General features: G+C 35.3%; 1 protein-coding gene across 1 annotated transcript in view; it reads left to right on the top strand.

The window, feature by feature from the left end:
• The window catches only part of LOC131547814 (rab GTPase-activating protein 1), a 59,138-nt gene that overhangs the window by 23,255 nt on the left and 17,905 nt on the right, over positions 1–17,978 (top strand). Inside the window, exons 5-10 of the mRNA XM_058788495.1 lie at positions 11,975–12,088; positions 13,388–13,462; positions 13,791–13,916; positions 14,882–15,025; positions 15,499–15,540; positions 15,907–16,035. Coding sequence (XP_058644478.1) covers positions 11,975–12,088; positions 13,388–13,462; positions 13,791–13,916; positions 14,882–15,025; positions 15,499–15,540; positions 15,907–16,035 — 630 coding nt within the window. The remainder of the gene's footprint in view (positions 1–11,974; positions 12,089–13,387; positions 13,463–13,790; positions 13,917–14,881; positions 15,026–15,498; positions 15,541–15,906; positions 16,036–17,978) is intronic.

Genomic DNA, 17,978 nt, shown 5'->3' with positions numbered 1-17,978 from the left:
ATATATATATATATATATATATATATATATATATATATATATATATGTATATGTATATATATATGTATATGTATATATATATATATGTATATATATATATATATATATATATTTTTTTTTTTTTTTTTTTATATAATCAGTTAATCAGAGATGCTTTTGATTATGAAAATTTAATGCAATAACTAAAATGGAATCCAGAAAATTAATGGAATTAATGGAAATGAAATGGGTAAAAAAAGTATTTCATAGGGTCATAGTATTTCATTTCATATTTGAATAAATTGCTGTTAAATTGTGAATTAGCAATGGTTTTCTGGCAGTCATAATTTTTTGTGAAGTCATGAATAATTCATGATTTTAATATACTTATTATTAGCATTTTTGTTTCTTGAAGAAAGACCATGTAGATCGTATAGATAATTTCTGATCATTTAGTGTATTTAAATGAATATGATTAATTATCATTCTGATCGTTCAGTGAAAAACGTATTTAGTGTTTTACTTCTTGCATTAAACATTTTGAGTCTACTTGGCTATAAGAGCTTGAAATGATTGAAATGATTAATCTGGCTACTCAGATTTTAAAAACATGGTATGGTACAAAGCAAAAAAGGCTAAAAAAAATACTGTATGGTCAGTGTAACACTGTGTCCTAACTTAGTTTCCACAATGATTGTTCACATAATATAGTGTACAATTGAGTCTCATTAAAGCTTTCTTTAGTCAATAATGTATTGTAACAGACCCTGGAGAGCGCTGGCTCTCCCTGACATGTGCCCAGTGGGTGATATGTTGAGGGGAAGAGGATGTGGACCCTCCCTGCCTCCCTCTTAGTGAGGGAGTGATTGGACTACAGTGAACCCACCAACTCACCCAATCTCAGTTTCTAGCTCTCTTTCATCAAGCTCACTATACTTTTTATAATCAGCCTCCCCCAAGAAAAACAAAATGCCATTTTCGCCTATTGTTGCCTATCAGAAAAAACGACCGTAAACAATGGTCAGGAAAAACAAGGTACAGTGCTTCCTGCGGAAGCAGCCTTCCCCCAGCACACACACAATCTCACCATCACAGTCGAAACACAGCCGAGTGCTCTGCGCTCACGCAAGAGGTTCACACAGATCTACTTTTAAACAGTCTTACATCACCATGATTTTATTAGCACTTCTCGGAGTCTAGGATGACTTTCCCTAATATTGGCAGAACATAAATATGGCTCCTTATCTGAGACATCAGGTACTGTGTCTTCCCAGCAAGCCCTGAACCTGTTCAGGAGTTTCAGGACGGAGGGTGAGAAGGAGAGTTTGGGAAAAAAAAGGCATTTTCTTTGGCTTCATCCATTAATTCTTTGTTTATTATTCATCTTTTCCTGCCATTCTTTGCATTCTTGCTTTTCTTTAATTCCTCTTGTTCGTTTTCATGGAAATGCTTGAGAGGAAGAAATTTGTGCCTCTTAAACTGAAGACCTGATGCTTGGTTCCTGCTCATTTCCTCATGCATCACCTTTTCAGGACCACCTTTGGGTCAATGACATAATGCTGCTTTATTTATTTTTTTGGTCCTTTACTTGCATTGTAAAAAATTAATCCGTAAAATAACAGAAAAAGTACTTGCAGCCTATTACACGGGACATTATTAATTTTGCGGACATCTCCATTAACCCTAAAACACAATGCAATACAGTGTAAAATTCAAAAAGCTGATGAAATACCTGTAAAAACAATTAAATACGGAAATATTCCTTTAAATTATATAGTACATTGTGCCCTGTTTTTACAGATTTTCTTAGTGTATTTATTTAAAATACAATTCATACATACAGCGATTTAAATGCACCACTTATATGTTTGGTATGTATTATTTTTGATTGCTAAATTCAAATGTGTTTTGATAATATTTAGAGTTTGAAGAACTGGCTTGATGCGAAATAAATACATTTATTAATTAAAAAAAAAAGAAAAAAGCTCATTAAAAGGATGAAATGCTTTGTAAATATTTTTTGGGGGTATTTTGGCATATTTTATTATTATTATTTATTACGGTGAAAAAATAAGCATTGAAACAGTGCTGTTAAAATATTATAAATATTTGAAAAACTACTGTCTGTAGTCTATTATAACTGACTATTATATTGTATTATATGCTACAACTGACTATTATATTGTCTATTATATTGACTACTGTAACCCAAAAATGATATTAACTGATATTTATAAACAAAAAATTCATGACACTTGAAACCCCAAAACATTTGAAATGAATACCTTGATGTGTACATCTATTTAAGGTGCAGGAAAAATGTTTCTTTTCTTTTAATCCTTAAACCACATGACATTTTCAGAGTCGTCATGTTTATTTAATTTATTAATTTTTTCTAATTTTTAAACACGTTATCGAGACCATTTGAAAGTACACTTCTTTGCATTTTAAACTGGATATTTATTAAAGCTTTTTTTTTTTTTACCTGCTTTCCTTCCCAGTGGTTAGTTTCTCTAATCTAAGGCTAAACACTTTGTATCACCTTGTATCCTGAGCCCGATCTGATCTTCCTCAGAGACGAGCTTCAGGTCAGGTGCAGTCTAGTCAGACTGGTTCGATTATGCTCTCATCTCAGATTGACCTGTTTTTAGCTGCTTCTAGTCCACTGGATTCAACATAGCCCTCTGCTAGTTACTTCTCAGACCCTTTTCCATTGTCTTCTCATCTTGCTGGCCGGTGCTGGTGTGAGCGGTGGGTCAGTTTGCCTCATGTTCGGCCTGAGTTTGTGTAGTTGCTGAGCACGTCAGCTGAGCTGCTGGCTGCAGATGCATTATTTAGTGGCTCCTCTCTTCCACATAAACATAGCATCAATTATAGAAAGAGAGGGTAATTAATCTTTGAAAAGGGGTATGCTTACTAAGGCAGGAATCCGCTGTTAGTGCAAATGTGTGGGAGTGCTTTCGAGCGCCCTGCACTCACGCACGCCGGTCTGTTTGGCGTTTCTTTGGAAAACAAATGTTCCCCGAAGGTTATTTCCTGGGATTTAGTCTTGGTACTGTTGATAGCAGGTGGTGATTGACTTGTATTATATGTGGGATGGTGTGAAGTAGGTAGGTTGGAGGCCCAAATCTACAATGCCTATGGCGACTTTTCTGTGAGCGTCAAAAGAGAGACTGGTGAATTGATGACAGAAGGAATGGAATGATGCGATGAAAGCAAAATACATATTCCTTTGCTTTCATCGCCTTGTTCCATTCCTTCTGTCACCATTTTTCAATGTGATGGAAGAAAGCTAGAGCACGGCGACTGATATTAATCATGCTTTTTGGAGAAGATTGTAGTCTTGTGCTGGAAAGAGGATGAATAAAACATGGTGTCCTGAATTCAGACTGAACCCTGCCGCCCAGACATACATAACCCGAAGAGAGTTGGGAAAACCAGAGGAGACTCCCCATCTCTACCAGGGTAAATGCTTTGTCTGGTGTGCGTGTAGTCAGATGTTTAAATTAAGTGAAATATGTTTTTTGTTCACAGATTGACTTTAAATAACAGAGTTTTACAATAAATTGATTTATTACATTTTATTTATTATTGTAATAATTTATTTATTAAGGTCTGTCCCATCTACACTACCATTCGAAAGTTTAGGGTCAGTAATTTTTTATTTTTTTTAAAGAAATTAATTATTATTTTTTCAGTAAGGACACATTAAATTGATTAAAAGTGATAGCAAAGACATGTAATGGTACAACAGATTTCTATTTAAAATAAATGCTGTTCTTTTGAACGTTCTATCCATCATAAAATCTTGAAAAAAATATGGTTTCCACCAGAACATTAAGCAGCAAAACATTTTTCAGTGCTGATAATAATTTGAAAATTTTCTTGAAAAGCAAATCAGCATATTAGAATGAGTTCTGAAGGATCATGTGACACTGAAGACTGGAGTAATAATGCTGAAAATTCAGCGCTGCCATCACCAGTATAAATTAAATTTTAAAATATATTTGAATAGAAAATAGTTGTTTGAAATGGTAATAATATTTCAGAATATTCCTGTTTATATTGTATTTTTTTTATGAAAAATACAGCCTTGGTGAACATAAGATACTTCTTTAAAAAACAGAAAAATCTTTAAAACCCCAGACTTTTGCAAAGTAGTGTATTTTCTCATTTTATATATATGTTGTTGTCTGTGGAGTCAAGACATTTACAAATATGATTAAAAGATGAATATGAGACAAAACTACAGAATATCACATTTTATTATTGGGTGATTCAACACATAGATGTTTTACCAGCTAAGAAGTTCAGCACTTTTCATCCCTTTCATCCCTCTATCTGATGTGAGCATAAGTATTGGGACAGTTGCCTCGCAGGTCTTAAATGATCAGCTGTGTTCTGTTGCATTAATTCTTCAGATATTAAAAGCAGGGAATGTGTCGTATCAGTTATATCCATTACTTCTGCATTCTGAATCTTACATTCGATGATGACACACACAAACCAGGATGAAGATGAGGGAGCTGACTTTGAGAGAAAAGCAAGCAATTTGGATGCTAAAAGAAAAGAGGAAGTCAGTTAGAGCTCTAGCAAAAACAAAGAGCATGGAGAAATCAAGAGTTTGCGACACCAGCAACCAACAACTACCTGATCGGCTGAGAAAACAACAGTAGTTGATGACAGACAAATCATAAAAGCTGTGAAGATGAATCCTAAAAGACGTGTCTGTAAAATCACCAACAACTTCCAGAAACCTGAGGTGATGCTCTGACAATCTACTGTCCTCAGGAGACTTTGACACAAAATTACAGATGCTACACAGCAAGATACAAACCTCTGACCAGCTCCAGAAATAGAAAGGCAAGATTAGAGTTTGCAAAAAAGCACAAAGGTGAGCCAGAAGAGTTTTGGAACTGTGTTTATGGACCGATGAGACAAATATGAACCTTTATCAAAGTGATGGGAAAGCAAAAATGTGGAGAAAAAAAGGGAACTGCAATGATCCCAAGCATACAGCCTCATCTGTAAAGCATGGTGGAGGTGGTGTCATGGCATGGGCATGTATGGCTGCCTCTGGAACAGACCCTCTCAACTCTACTGATGACTTAATGTGTGATGACAGTAGCAGAATGAATTTGGAAGGGTACAAAATCATCTTGCCTACCAATATTCAAGAAAATGCCACCAGATTAATTGGGAAGTGCTTCATATTCAGTCAAGGAAAGGGCAAAGAAATGGAAAGTCTTAGATTGCCCAAGTCAATCTCCAGATTTAAATCCGATTGAACATGAATTTCACCAGCTGAAGAGGAGCGTAAAGGCAGAAACTCCCCAAAACAAGCAACAATTGGAATTGACTGCATTAAAGGCTGGGGAAAGTATTTCAAAGGATGAGAGCAAGAGTCTGGTGATGTCTATGGGTCACAGACTCACTGCTGTGATTGTGCGCAAGGGATCTGCAACTAAATAATAGCTTTTAATCTTTTATATCTGCCTTATGTTCAACTGTCCCAATACTAATGCTCACATCAATGAGTGGGATGAACTCTAAAAGTGCTGTTCTTTCTATTTGGTAAAACATATATGTGTTGAAACGTCTAATAATAAAATGTGACATCCTGTAGTTTTGTCTCATATTCATCTTTTAATCATATTTGCAAATGTCTTGACTCCACAGCCAACAGAACAATTTTGTCTTTACCGTTCCAATACTTTTGGAGGGCACTGTATATATATTTTTTTTTGAATACATAGTGACATCAATTATATTGATGCCATTCATTTTTGAATGCATGTATATGTTAATATAATGGTGTTCATGCATATAATGCAATTATGAGTCTGGTGCATATAATGCAAACCACTGTCTGGTTTGGCTCAGCTACAAAATCAGATATCAAAAGACTACAGAGAACGGTTCGGACTGCTGAAAGGATTATCGGTGCTCCCCTTCCCTCCCTCCAAGAACTGTATACATCCGGAAAAGGGCTCAGAAACATCCAAGTCATCCCCTTTTTGAACTTTTGCCATTTGGCCGGCGCTACAGAGCCCCAAATACCAGGACAACCAGGCACAAGAACAGTTTCTTCCCCCAGGCAATCTACCTTATGAACAGTTAAATGTTCCCCACATTATGCAATAAAAATGTGCAATAACCTTATATTTATTTGTTACCACCTCCATCCTAGCACATCCCTGCATCTCTTCTATTCCATTCTATCATCTATAGCACAACTGTACATGCAATGTACATGCAATTTATTTACTTTTCAATTTTTGTCTATTTATATTTACATATGTGTATTTTTTTAATTCTCATCTTATTTTTATTGTCTGTGTGTTCTTGTCTCTGTGTACTGGAAGCTAATGTCACTAAAACAAATTCCTTGTATGCACAAGCATACTTGGCAATAAAGCTCTTTCTGATTCTGAGTTATGTTCGATGTGTTGAGAAAAACAGAATTCTGAAAGACCAAGATTTTTCCCATGCTTAGGCATGTATGTGTGTGTGTGTGTGTGTTAGATGTGCAGTAATGAGTCATTACTCTTCTCTTGTATCTCTGATATTAGAGAGCACATTTAATAATAACTTAAATTATGATAGAATGCTTCTCACTTGAAGGGATAGCTCACCCAAATTTACTTACCCTCAAGTTGTTCCAAATCTCACTGTTCCACTAATCATACTCACTATTCCAGAAATTCACGCAGTGCCTTTGCTGTACTCTGTGAGTTACTTAACTGATGGGCATGATGTAATATTTTGCATTATTGTCTTTTGAAATTGCAAAAGAAAGAGGCAGCCGTTTGCCCTCAAGCTTCCAAATAGATGTTTGTATAATCTGTTATTAAAGTACAATCTATTATTAGAGTGTTGTGACATATGCTGCAAAGTAACTCTAACATTTTTTTGTGGATTTGGTACATTATAAGGATGAGCCACATCATCTGACTAGTCGATAAGTAAGGTGGACTAGTTCATCTAGATTTTTGTTTATAGTTTTTTTTTTTTCTTTCTGTATTTATATGCTTTAAAGGGGGTACACTTACGGCCCCATGTTCTTTAGTTTCATTAGTTTTTATTTTTCTATTATATGTAATGCTGCTTTGATGGAGTTTTTATTTTAAAAAGGCATTATCCAAATAAAATGGTTACGATGTGACTTTTAAATTGTGAATTTTTTTTGCTAACCTTTATTTGAATTAAAAATGCTGAAATTTAAATGAGTTTTTAAAGTAGTATATGTAGAAGTATATTGTATTAAAAATCAGCCTATATACAGTATGAATGTAGAAAATGTTTTCTTTTGCTAGTTTCTCTGCATCTTTTTCTTTTCTAATATACATTACAAAAAATATTTAAATAATCCAAAAATGCATTAAAATAAGGAACCATTGATCAACAGAATCACTGATAATTAACTGTGCCATTCTGAATGAGCAAAAACATCAATCTTTTAAATCCAAAATTCGAGTTGTAAATTGAATTGATTCCCTGTTAACCCAAATATCCACAACTCTGCTGAAGGGCTTTTTTTTATTTTTTATTTTTTTATATAAAACTAGTTTAAGGATGGCTCGAGTTGAACTGACTTACTATATAACCCAGCCAGAAATAAACACAGAGCATTGCATTGCGCTTTGTTTATGACTCTTAGTTTTGAGAGCAAAATTTAGCATCCAGAGTAATTGAATTCAGCATTTTTGTGCTATCATGAGCTGGCTTTGATGTACTGGGTGCAATAATGGATGTGAAAAATAAAGTGGCTGGTTTTGCAGTGTGACGGAAATAGCGGCTGTCCATCAACAGTCTACAGCTCCAGGCGCTCACACTTTGTTTATTAAGGGAGCGATCTAGTTTAATTTGATCTAGTTTTTTGTGTCTGTCTATCTAGAGAGTTGTTCCTCTGAAAACTTTACATGGTGAGGACCTGATACAGACTACAAAGGTTAGCAGATACTGATTTCTGACCAGTAGGTTTGAGGAGTCATGCAGAGTTAGTTACCAACCCAAACAAAGCTTTCTTCTGTGAAATTTATGTTGTTTGCAATAAACTGTTTCGTCAGCCAAACTGTGGTTACAATGACATAAATCTTAAAAGGACAGTTCACACAAAAGTGAAAATTCTGTCAAGATTTACTCTCCCTGAATTTGTTCCAAACTTGTATGAATTTCTTTATTCTGTAGAACACATAAGAAGATATTTTGGAGAATGTTGGTACAGTAGCCATTGACTCCCATAGTATTTTTTTTTCCATACTATGGACATCAACAGTTCGGTTACCAAACTCTCCCTTTAATAGAATTAGAACATTTGCTTTCTTCAGTTACACATCATCCTTTTAGCAACATCTTAAATAATTCAAATCCACAGGAACTTACAGTACAATCCCAAGTAGCCTGTTTAAATTAAATAGATTGAAATTGGATCGCAATGAACTCCAGTGGAGTGGTAATGTAACATCTCCTCCAGAGCATGTGGCTCCCTGTCTCTCTTTTGCTTTCAGTATCATCCCCACGGCACCCCCCACAGGATTTGTCATGACATTTTACGTTCTTTCAGACTTGTGTCCTTTTCTGAGTGGCTTAATTGGGTGATTAAGTAAGCCAGTGAAAGATAACAGTCTTCAGTTCTTCTGTGGAGTCACATCTACCAGCTTACAGTTTAGATGTTTGTTCCAAATGCTTGGACAAATTTGTGATTTTCATCTGTGTTTCTGAAAGACATGGGTAATCTGAAGTCCTGCTGGAATGACTTTCTTCTGTGGGGCACAAAAGGAAATTTTTATGCTGTTCTTTTCCATATAATGAAAACATACAGTGACTATAGTCTATCAAGCTTCGGGGAAAAAAAAGAAGACATCTGAACTGTGCATTGAGGAGAAAAGATCTCAGTACAGCTTTGGTCCATCAAGAAAAACACTCTTGAGGAAGCTTTAGTATCTTTGGTGTTTGTTAGATGGCCTCCACCATGCACATGGAACCAAAGAGACTAATACCTCTGACACTCGAACATACACATAGGCTGAGCCTGTGGGACATTCAACATACTCTGCGTGTCTGTGACGCCGAAGGACACACTCTTGAGCACACCATGTCCACCCCAGGTTGTCCACATTGCTTTGTGGGAGTGAGAACATCCTGTTCCAGTGAACTGATCTTGTTGCACTATGTGTGTTTGTTTTGTCTGATCTACATCCGATCCACTGCCCCCTAGTGGACAGGAGTCAAATGTGCTTTATTTGTCAATATACAATGAAAGCGAATGGGGATCAGCTTGACACAACAACATTGGCTCAACGATTGGCTAGAGTTTAGGATTGGATGGTCCTTTTGTGCAAAGACAAAAGGGGTTTTCATTATTTTTGCACTTTAATTTTGTGTTCATAGTGGGATGGATATCACACATTTTGCATTATATAGGGTACAGCAGGGCTAAAGGTGCCCCGGGGTAAAAGGCGCCTTTGATATTATTTTCATCTAAACCACTAGATGGCACAAAAACGCGGCGTAGCACTTTCCAAAACATTCGCTTTTCAAGATGCACGTGTATATTTGTCTGATCCTTGACACGATCGCGCGCAGCAGTGCAAAGTTGATTCTGTGCTTACTTGATCTAATATTTTATGTTTTTAAAAAAGATTTAAGTAGCAAATTAGAATCGTTAAAATGAATGCATATATTTTGAGGTCTTCTTAACAATTTTCAGTTTTGTTTAAGATAATTAAAGCAACAGTTTTTAAATACCATACTTTTACATATTCTTTTGTTATTTGGGTTAAAAAGCTCCCCTGCTGTTGGGGCTAAAGGCGCATAGTAATTAACATGATAATTAATAGATGGCTGACTTTTCCATTTGTTGACATGACATGGTTAGATTCAGATGGTAAATATCATATATTATGTTGGGTGTCCATATTAGAGATAATAACCATGTTTAGAATGAAAGCATCATATTTAAAAACATGATATTAATCATATCATATAAGATATCATTTGTTGTTACTACTGTAAATATACAGTGGATATAAAAAGTCTACACACCCCTGTTAAAATGACAGGTTTCTGTGATGTAAAAAAATGAGACCAAAATAAATCATTTCAGAACTTTTTCCACCTTTGATGTAAACTATAACCTGTATAACTAAATTAAAAAAAACTAAAATTGAAATCTTTTAGGAAAGGGAGAGTGAAAATAAACTAAAATGATGTGGTTGCATAAGTGTGCACACCCTCTTATAACTAAGTATGTGGCTGTGTTCAGAATTAAGCAATCACATTCAAACTCATGTTAAATAAATAGGAGTCAGTACACACCTGCCATAATGTAAAGTGCCTCTGATTAAACCCAAATAAAGTTTAGCTGTTCCAGTAGGCTTTTCCTGACATTTTCTTAGCTGCATCTTACAGCAAAAGCCATGGTCCGCAAAGAGCTTCCAAAGCATCAGAGGGATCTCATTGTTAAAAGGTATCAGTCAGGAGAAGGGTGCAAAAGAATTTCCAAGGCATTAGATATACCATGGAACACAGTGAAGACAGTAGTGTAGTACATGTGACATATTCTTCATGTGTCTGGGCTATGGGGTAGGGTGGCAAGAAAACTTCCAAGCCCGGTTAAATTTTCCAAAATCACATTTTAAGTCTCCCAAAAAGCATGTGGAAAAATGTGTTATGGTCTGATGAAACCAAGGTTGAACTTTTGGTCATAATTCCAAAAGGTATGTTTGGTGCAAAAACAACACTGCACATCACCAAAAGAACACCATACCCACAGTGAAGCATGGTGGTGGTAGCAGCATCACGCTTTGGGGCTGTTTTTCTTCAGCTGGAACTGGGGACTTAGTCAAGGTTGAGGGAATTATGAACAGTTCCAAATACCAGTCAATATTGGTACAAAACCTTCAGGCTTCTACTAGAAAGCTGAAGATGAAGAGGAACTTCATCTTTCAGCACGATGATAACCCAAAGCATACATCCAAATCAACAAAAGAATGGCTTCACCAGAAGAAGATTGAAGTTTTGGAATGGCCCAGCCAGAGCCCAGACCTGAATCCGATTGAAAATCTGTGGGTTGATCTGAAGAGGGCTGTGCACAGGAGATGCCCTCGCAATCTGATGGATTTGGAGTATTTTTGCAAAGAAGAGTCAAGATGTGCCATGCTGATAGACTCATACCCAAAAAGACTGAGTGGTGTAATAAAATCAAAAGGTGCTTCAACAAAGTATCAGTTTAAGGGTGTGCACACTTATGCAACCACATTATTTTAGTTTTTTATTTTTACTCCCTCTTTCCTAAAAGATTTCAGTTTGTTTTTTAATTGAGTTTTACAGGTTATAGTTTACATTAAAGCTGGAAAAAGTTCTGAAATTATTTATCTTGGTCTCATTTTTTTTTACATCACCGAAACCTGTCATGTTAACAGGGGTGTGTAGACTTTTTATATCTACTGTATATTCAATTATTATTGGATCTCCTTCAGTGCTTTCAGTCTGTATTTTAAAATATATTTTTTATATTAACATATTTTAATGACAGTATATTTATTGAACAGAAATTAATTCTTTTATTTTTCAAAATAAGCAGAAAATAGTACAAACTTTGCTAAAGTGATTGTTTTGAACAAGTATTAACTTTTTTTTTTTTTTTTTTTAAACATTATTTTAGCTGAAGTATTTGTATCAATACCGTGTGTGGGGTAAAATGCCCCCCTTGCCCCCTCATACATTTATAACATTTTTAAACAAAATAAACAACTTGAATGATTTATCTTCACACAAAATCTGTTGCTCCATTAATGTTCAATACAAACGTATATATTTTTTCTGCAGTTATACATTTTAGGCACAATGAATAGCACATTTTTTCTTAAGGTGTGCCTTTAGCCCCGTTGTACCCAATTGCAATGTAACTTTACATTTTGTCATTAAACACTATTAGCTGTGCCTCATGCCAAAATTTCTCTTTTTCTCTCTCTCTCTTGTCTTTTATTAGGAATCCCCACAGGACAGTGCCATCACTCGTGACATTAACCGTACGTTTCCTGCACACGACTACTTCAAAGATACGGGCGGTGACGGGCAGGACTCTCTCTATAAGATCTGTAAGGTGAGCAGATGACCTTTGCTTTCAATTCATCTGCTCAGCTCAGATTCTACACTTCTGCTCTGCTTCTGTTCATTTATCATCTTCAGCTCTGCAAAATCAGTTTCCTACCATTAAGAAAAGTTAAATGTGCACTTTTGGACTGCTCCAGTTTCTTCATAAACTTTTATTTGAACTTCATTTAAGAAATGTTATATATGTATAAAGATAGATAGATACAGTAGCTTGATGGATTTCGATGATTGATACGTAGATGGATGTATGTAAAATGATGTATAGATGGCTACATTGATAGATAGATGGATGGATGCGATGATATGGATGGATGAATATCTAGATATGTGGATAGGTGATAGGATGGATGTATAGATGACTGGATGAATATAGGTTGATGGATGGATAAAGACTGAATGGACAGTGATATGATAGATACAGTATATAGTTGGATGGATGAGTGGTATATATATATAGATGGGTGATAAATATGGATGTATCAGTAGTTCTGTAGTTATATTGATGGATGGATGAATGGATATAGCTGGATGAATTATAGATTTATAGATAGGTGAATGGATGGATATGGTTGAATGGACATATAGATGCATGGATGGACATATTGGATTGATTGGATGTATATCAGCAATCTGCAATGAGTTGGCTTTAAACCATATAAGTGTTTGTACATAGTCTCTCATACTGTACTACAGTCCAGTCCAGTACTTTCACGGTGGAAGATCAGTTTAATAAATACAAAACACTCTCAAATCATCTCAAATTGTCATCCTAAAATAATGAGGTCAGTGGGTTTAAAGTGAAAGTCACAAATGATGAGGGAAATGAGATTGATGGTTGGGTTTCCATCTTTGGGCGTCTCTTAATAATTCACCAGCCCTCTCTCCGACTGTTACCGCCATCATTCATACAGCACTGTAGATTTCTCATATTGACCACACAGTGTGATTCAGTTCTCTCAACCCACAGTTCACAAAGTTTATTAGCACCACAGTTTGTAATTGTCACAATATTAGCTGACATTTTAACACAGTTTTCTGAGGTATGTAGGTCAGTATTCCATCAAGCCTTCAAATCCGATTCGTGCTTCTGCATATTCAAATGTGCCACTAAAGACATTTCTCTCGTAACCAATCACATGCATGTTTGAATATGTGAAAGGACAAATGAGATTAAAAGAGCTAAGAGAATGATTCTACCAAGAATGATTCTTGGTTAGACTGTTTTTTTTTTTTTTTTAATAAATCATTTATAATTTCACTGAAACATTCTGTATCTTCCATCCTGCAGGCATATTCTGTGTATGATGAAGAAATTGGTTACTGTCAAGGACAGTCTTTCCTTGCTGCCGTGCTGCTACTACACGTGAGTGTCACATGTCACAGACCCCTGAAGCAAAACGGTTTGAACCAATGATGGCTACAACATTTAACATTTAATATAATGAGTATGTGCATATTTGCGCTTGCAAAATAGTCAAAACAGGTACACTGTTGTATTTGAATGGCCGTTGATGGAAACACAGGCTGTTTGAACTCCACTTGGTTTGAACTAATATGACATCCTCCTTTGAGATTTGAGACGGTGCCATCTAGTGGAGATTCTCCGTTGTGTGATATTGTCAGCTTGATGTGATTGTAATCAAGCTCTGTGGTGTTAGTAGATCGATGTTTGTGCTGCAATTGTGGTGTAGATGCCAGAGGAGCAGGCGTTCAGCGTGCTGGTCAAGATCATGTTTGAATACGGTCTCAGGGAGCTCTTCAAGCAGAACTTTGAAGACCTGCACTGCAAGTTCTTCCAGCTGGAGAGACTCATGCAGGTTAGTGTTGGATAATAAGAATATTAGTTCACATGTTTGATTACAAATAATGACAGATTATGCACATATTAAATAAGCAATTGTTCCATTTAAAGGGATAGTTCACCAAAAAATGAAATTACCCCATGATTTACTCATCCTAGTTGTACAGTTGGAGTTATATTAAAAAAAATTGTCCTGGCTCTTCCAAGCTTTACAATTACAGTGAATGGTGGTCGAGATTTTGAAGCCCAAAAACATATATTTATTACAACAAATGCATCGATTCACTTCAGAGGGCCTTTATTAACCCCCTGGAGCCGTGTGGAACACTTTTTATGATGGATGGATGCACTTTTTTGGGCTTCAAAATCTCAAACCCCAGTCACCACCAATATAATACCATTGTATTTGTCTGAAAGAAGAAAGTTATATACACTTAGGATGGCTTGAGAGTGAATAAATCATGGGGTAATTTTCATTTTTGGGTGAACTATCCCTTTAAATAACTAAATAGGCTGCTCTTTCCCTTGAAGAAATAATCTCTGACACATATATTTTGTCATATAAATTAAAATAAATTGCCCTCTAGAATACCAATGTGTTATTAATATATCTGGAATGCAAGTGTATTTTATCTTGTGGAGAAGTCTGCTGGTCTTACATGACAAAATACTCACACTATCATTCAAAAGTCTGGATTCTGGGAGATTTGTTAATGCTTTTGAAAGAATTTTCTTAATGGTCACCAAAGCTGCATTTCTTTAATAAAAAAAATACAGTAAAAATAGTAATATTGCAAAATATTATTACAACTTGAAAGAACTGTTTTCTATGTGAATATTTTTTCAAATGTAATTTATTCTTGTGATGCCAAGGTAAATTTTCAGCATCATTACTCTTCAGAAATCATTCTAATAAGCAGATTTGCTGCTTAAGAAACATTTTATATGATCACAACTGTCTTCTGCCTCTGTGTGTTGCAGGAATGCATTCCAGACCTGTACGCACACTTCCTGAATCTGGGTCTGGAAGCGCACATGTACGCCTCCCAGTGGTTCCTCACGCTCTTCACAGCCAAATTCCCTCTTTACATGGTCTTTCACATCATAGACCTTCTGCTGTGTGAGGTATCATTTCATTCTTACCTGCTTTTTCAAATATATTTTTCTAATGTTTTCTTTGCCTAGTTTACCTGTTAATTCATAGTTTAACTTGTGTAATACATTTTATTTTGATATCTATAAACCATCTTTTGTCATTTTGAAATCATACTAATTTCTCATGGTCCAATGTAATTGAAAGACCAACTCATATCACAGAAAAAAAATCACTGATTATTGTGTTGATGTTTTCCCATCAAAAAGATGTCACTTCCTGCAGAATGATTTCATTAAGGATATGGCGAATGTAACAGGATGTAAATATTGAGGACAAAAGAATAAACTTGATGGCAGCAGGTTGAAAAATTCATGAAACACCTGCAATATTTAATGCATTTAATAAATTGCCAGTTTGTCAAAGTAGAAATAAATAAATACAGCAACATTCAGTCAAACAAAAAATGGTTTAAAATTCAAAAATTTTTTTTCTCTCCTTTCAGGGCATCAGTGTCATTTTCAACGTGGCTCTTGCATTATTGAAGGTAAGGAAGTGCTCAGTTGCATCATTTCATCTTTTTCATGTTTCACCAAGGAAATATAAATATGCAAGCTGGTGTTGTTTCCTGAAAATTAACCTGCAAATCACCCATGCCTCATCACCATGGTTACAGCTATTACAAGGATGTTAGACATAATTGGCACACCTAATAAGCTCGGCAGCTACACTACAGCGTGATCAGATGTTACTTAGTGAATCTCTGCTGTTCAACCCCGTAGGAAGAGAGACTGGTGTAGCACTATCACACCTCAACAGTAGAAATGAGCATCATTAACTGAAGATCACAACATGAGGGAGCAGTATTGTCTGCCTCTTGAAACTTTCTTAAAAGCTCTCTGTCTATCCACAGACATCTAAAGATGACCTGCTGCAGACGGACTTTGAGGGCGCGCTGAAGTTTTTTCGAGTGCCAGTGCCCAAACGCTATCGCTCTGAGGAGAACGCCAAGAAGCTCATGGAGCTAGCATGCAGCATGAAGGTAACCTGTGTTCAAACTGTGGAGTGTTTAATGTGACGATCAGGAAATTTCATAACGGAGAAAGGAATAGTTCACTCAAAAATGAAAATTTGCTGAAAATGTACTCACTCTCAGGCCAGAATGAGAGTCCAAACAGCTGATAAAAACATCAAAGAATGTCAAGAAACAAATCTGTCATTAAAATGAAGTAACTTCAAATCAATGCCTCTGGCTAAAATATGAGTTCATGAGTGCAAAAAGTGAGACATTTGACAACATTTTCATGTTTATCAAAAATGACAAATGCAACAATTACGATAGTATGACAGTTCACAGAAAATGATACAGGAGATGGCGCAGTAGGACCAGGAACTGATGCGAGTTGAACTCTTAAATGCACTACTTCTGGGCGGCAGAGCAGCTGAGTGGTGTGTTTGTACCTGTACCAGCAATTGTGTTGGTGTGAATGTGATTTTCATTTAGACTGAACAGACCATTTATCTGCGACTCACTATTTTTCACGTTTAAAGGGACATAAAGAGTCTTGATGTAATTATCTGGATGGGCCAGCAGAGGACACTGCCGGAGTAAGAAACACCCGTGATACTATAGAGTTCTTGGCTCCAGTTTTGATCATTTACAGCATCTGTCCTCATGTGTTGTTCATATCTACTGAATGTTATTTATACGTCTACATTTAATCGCTTTTTTATTAAATATAGTTGTTTTCCCCCCATAACATTATGTATGAGCATAACAAATCAGTGAAAAGTTGGATTAAAATAATTAAAATTAATAATATTGTTTTTGTTAATGTTTTGAATTAACTTTTAGATTTATATTTTGATTTAATTGAAATTGTTGTTAGATTAAGTCATTTTACTATGTGCTTTTGTCATTCTTATTAGTTTGTCGTTTTTAAATATTACTTTGTTCAATCTATTTTTATTTCAGTTTTAGTTATTTATTTCCAATCAGTATTTTAATGCTTCAACTTATTTTAGTTAGTAGCCAGGACAACATTTCTCATTTTCATCTAATATTTATATTCAGTTTTATTTCAGCTTAATTTTTTAATAGTTTAACCCTGGTTCACCAAAAAATAAAAAATTCTGTCGTCGTGTACTCATGTTGTTTCAAACCCATACAAACTTAATTCATCTTTCAAACACAAATAAAGATATTTTGAATATTCTTACATCAAAAAGTATATAAAGCCATCATAAAAATAAAAATCCTTAATCAAGCGGTTTAATCCGAGGCTTCTAAGGCTTGAGCCTTAGAGGCTTGAGCACAACTCAAATGTAATGACAACCATTGATTTTTTTGGTGAATAGACTCTTACAATTAAATATCGATCTCCATATTTTCAATGTGGACTGAGACTTTTGAACACCACTGTATCAGTCTGTCAGCCTGTGCACTTGTTTGTTTGATTGCATCAGTTCCTCATCGCCGTCAAAACATGACAGATTGAGTTTCCTGCACTGTAAAAAAAATTCCGTAAAATTTACAGTAAAAAAAACGGCAGCTGTGGTTGCCGGAATTCTACCGTAAAAAATACGGTCACAACATTTTAGGTTTTACGGTTTTAACTTAAATTTACAGTTAAATAACGTAATTTCATTAACTGATATACCAACCTATTAAAGTACTGAAATCTGTTTTGTGTCTTTGAAATACACTGATAACCACCAAATGCAGGTGGTGATGAGAAAGTCACATGACGAACCAAAGCCCATCACAAGCAGCTTTTAAATAATAACATATATAGAAGGTGCACAGTGTCATTCACACAAACACTAAACACCATCATGGTGAGACTCATTAAACTGAAATATGCAATAAACATTCATTTAACAACATTAGATGTAACATACAACCCTAATAAACATAACTGATAAGAAAAAACTGAGAAGCAGCATAGTTATTTTAAAGAAAAAACATCAAATTCAAACAAAATT

Source organism: Onychostoma macrolepis, chromosome 10, assembly GCF_012432095.1.
Source record: "Onychostoma macrolepis isolate SWU-2019 chromosome 10, ASM1243209v1, whole genome shotgun sequence".
Classification (NCBI taxonomy): Eukaryota; Metazoa; Chordata; class Actinopteri; order Cypriniformes; family Cyprinidae; genus Onychostoma; species Onychostoma macrolepis.
The sequence above is the reverse complement of the archived record's forward strand: the minus strand, read 5'-3'. Positions and strand labels throughout refer to the sequence as shown.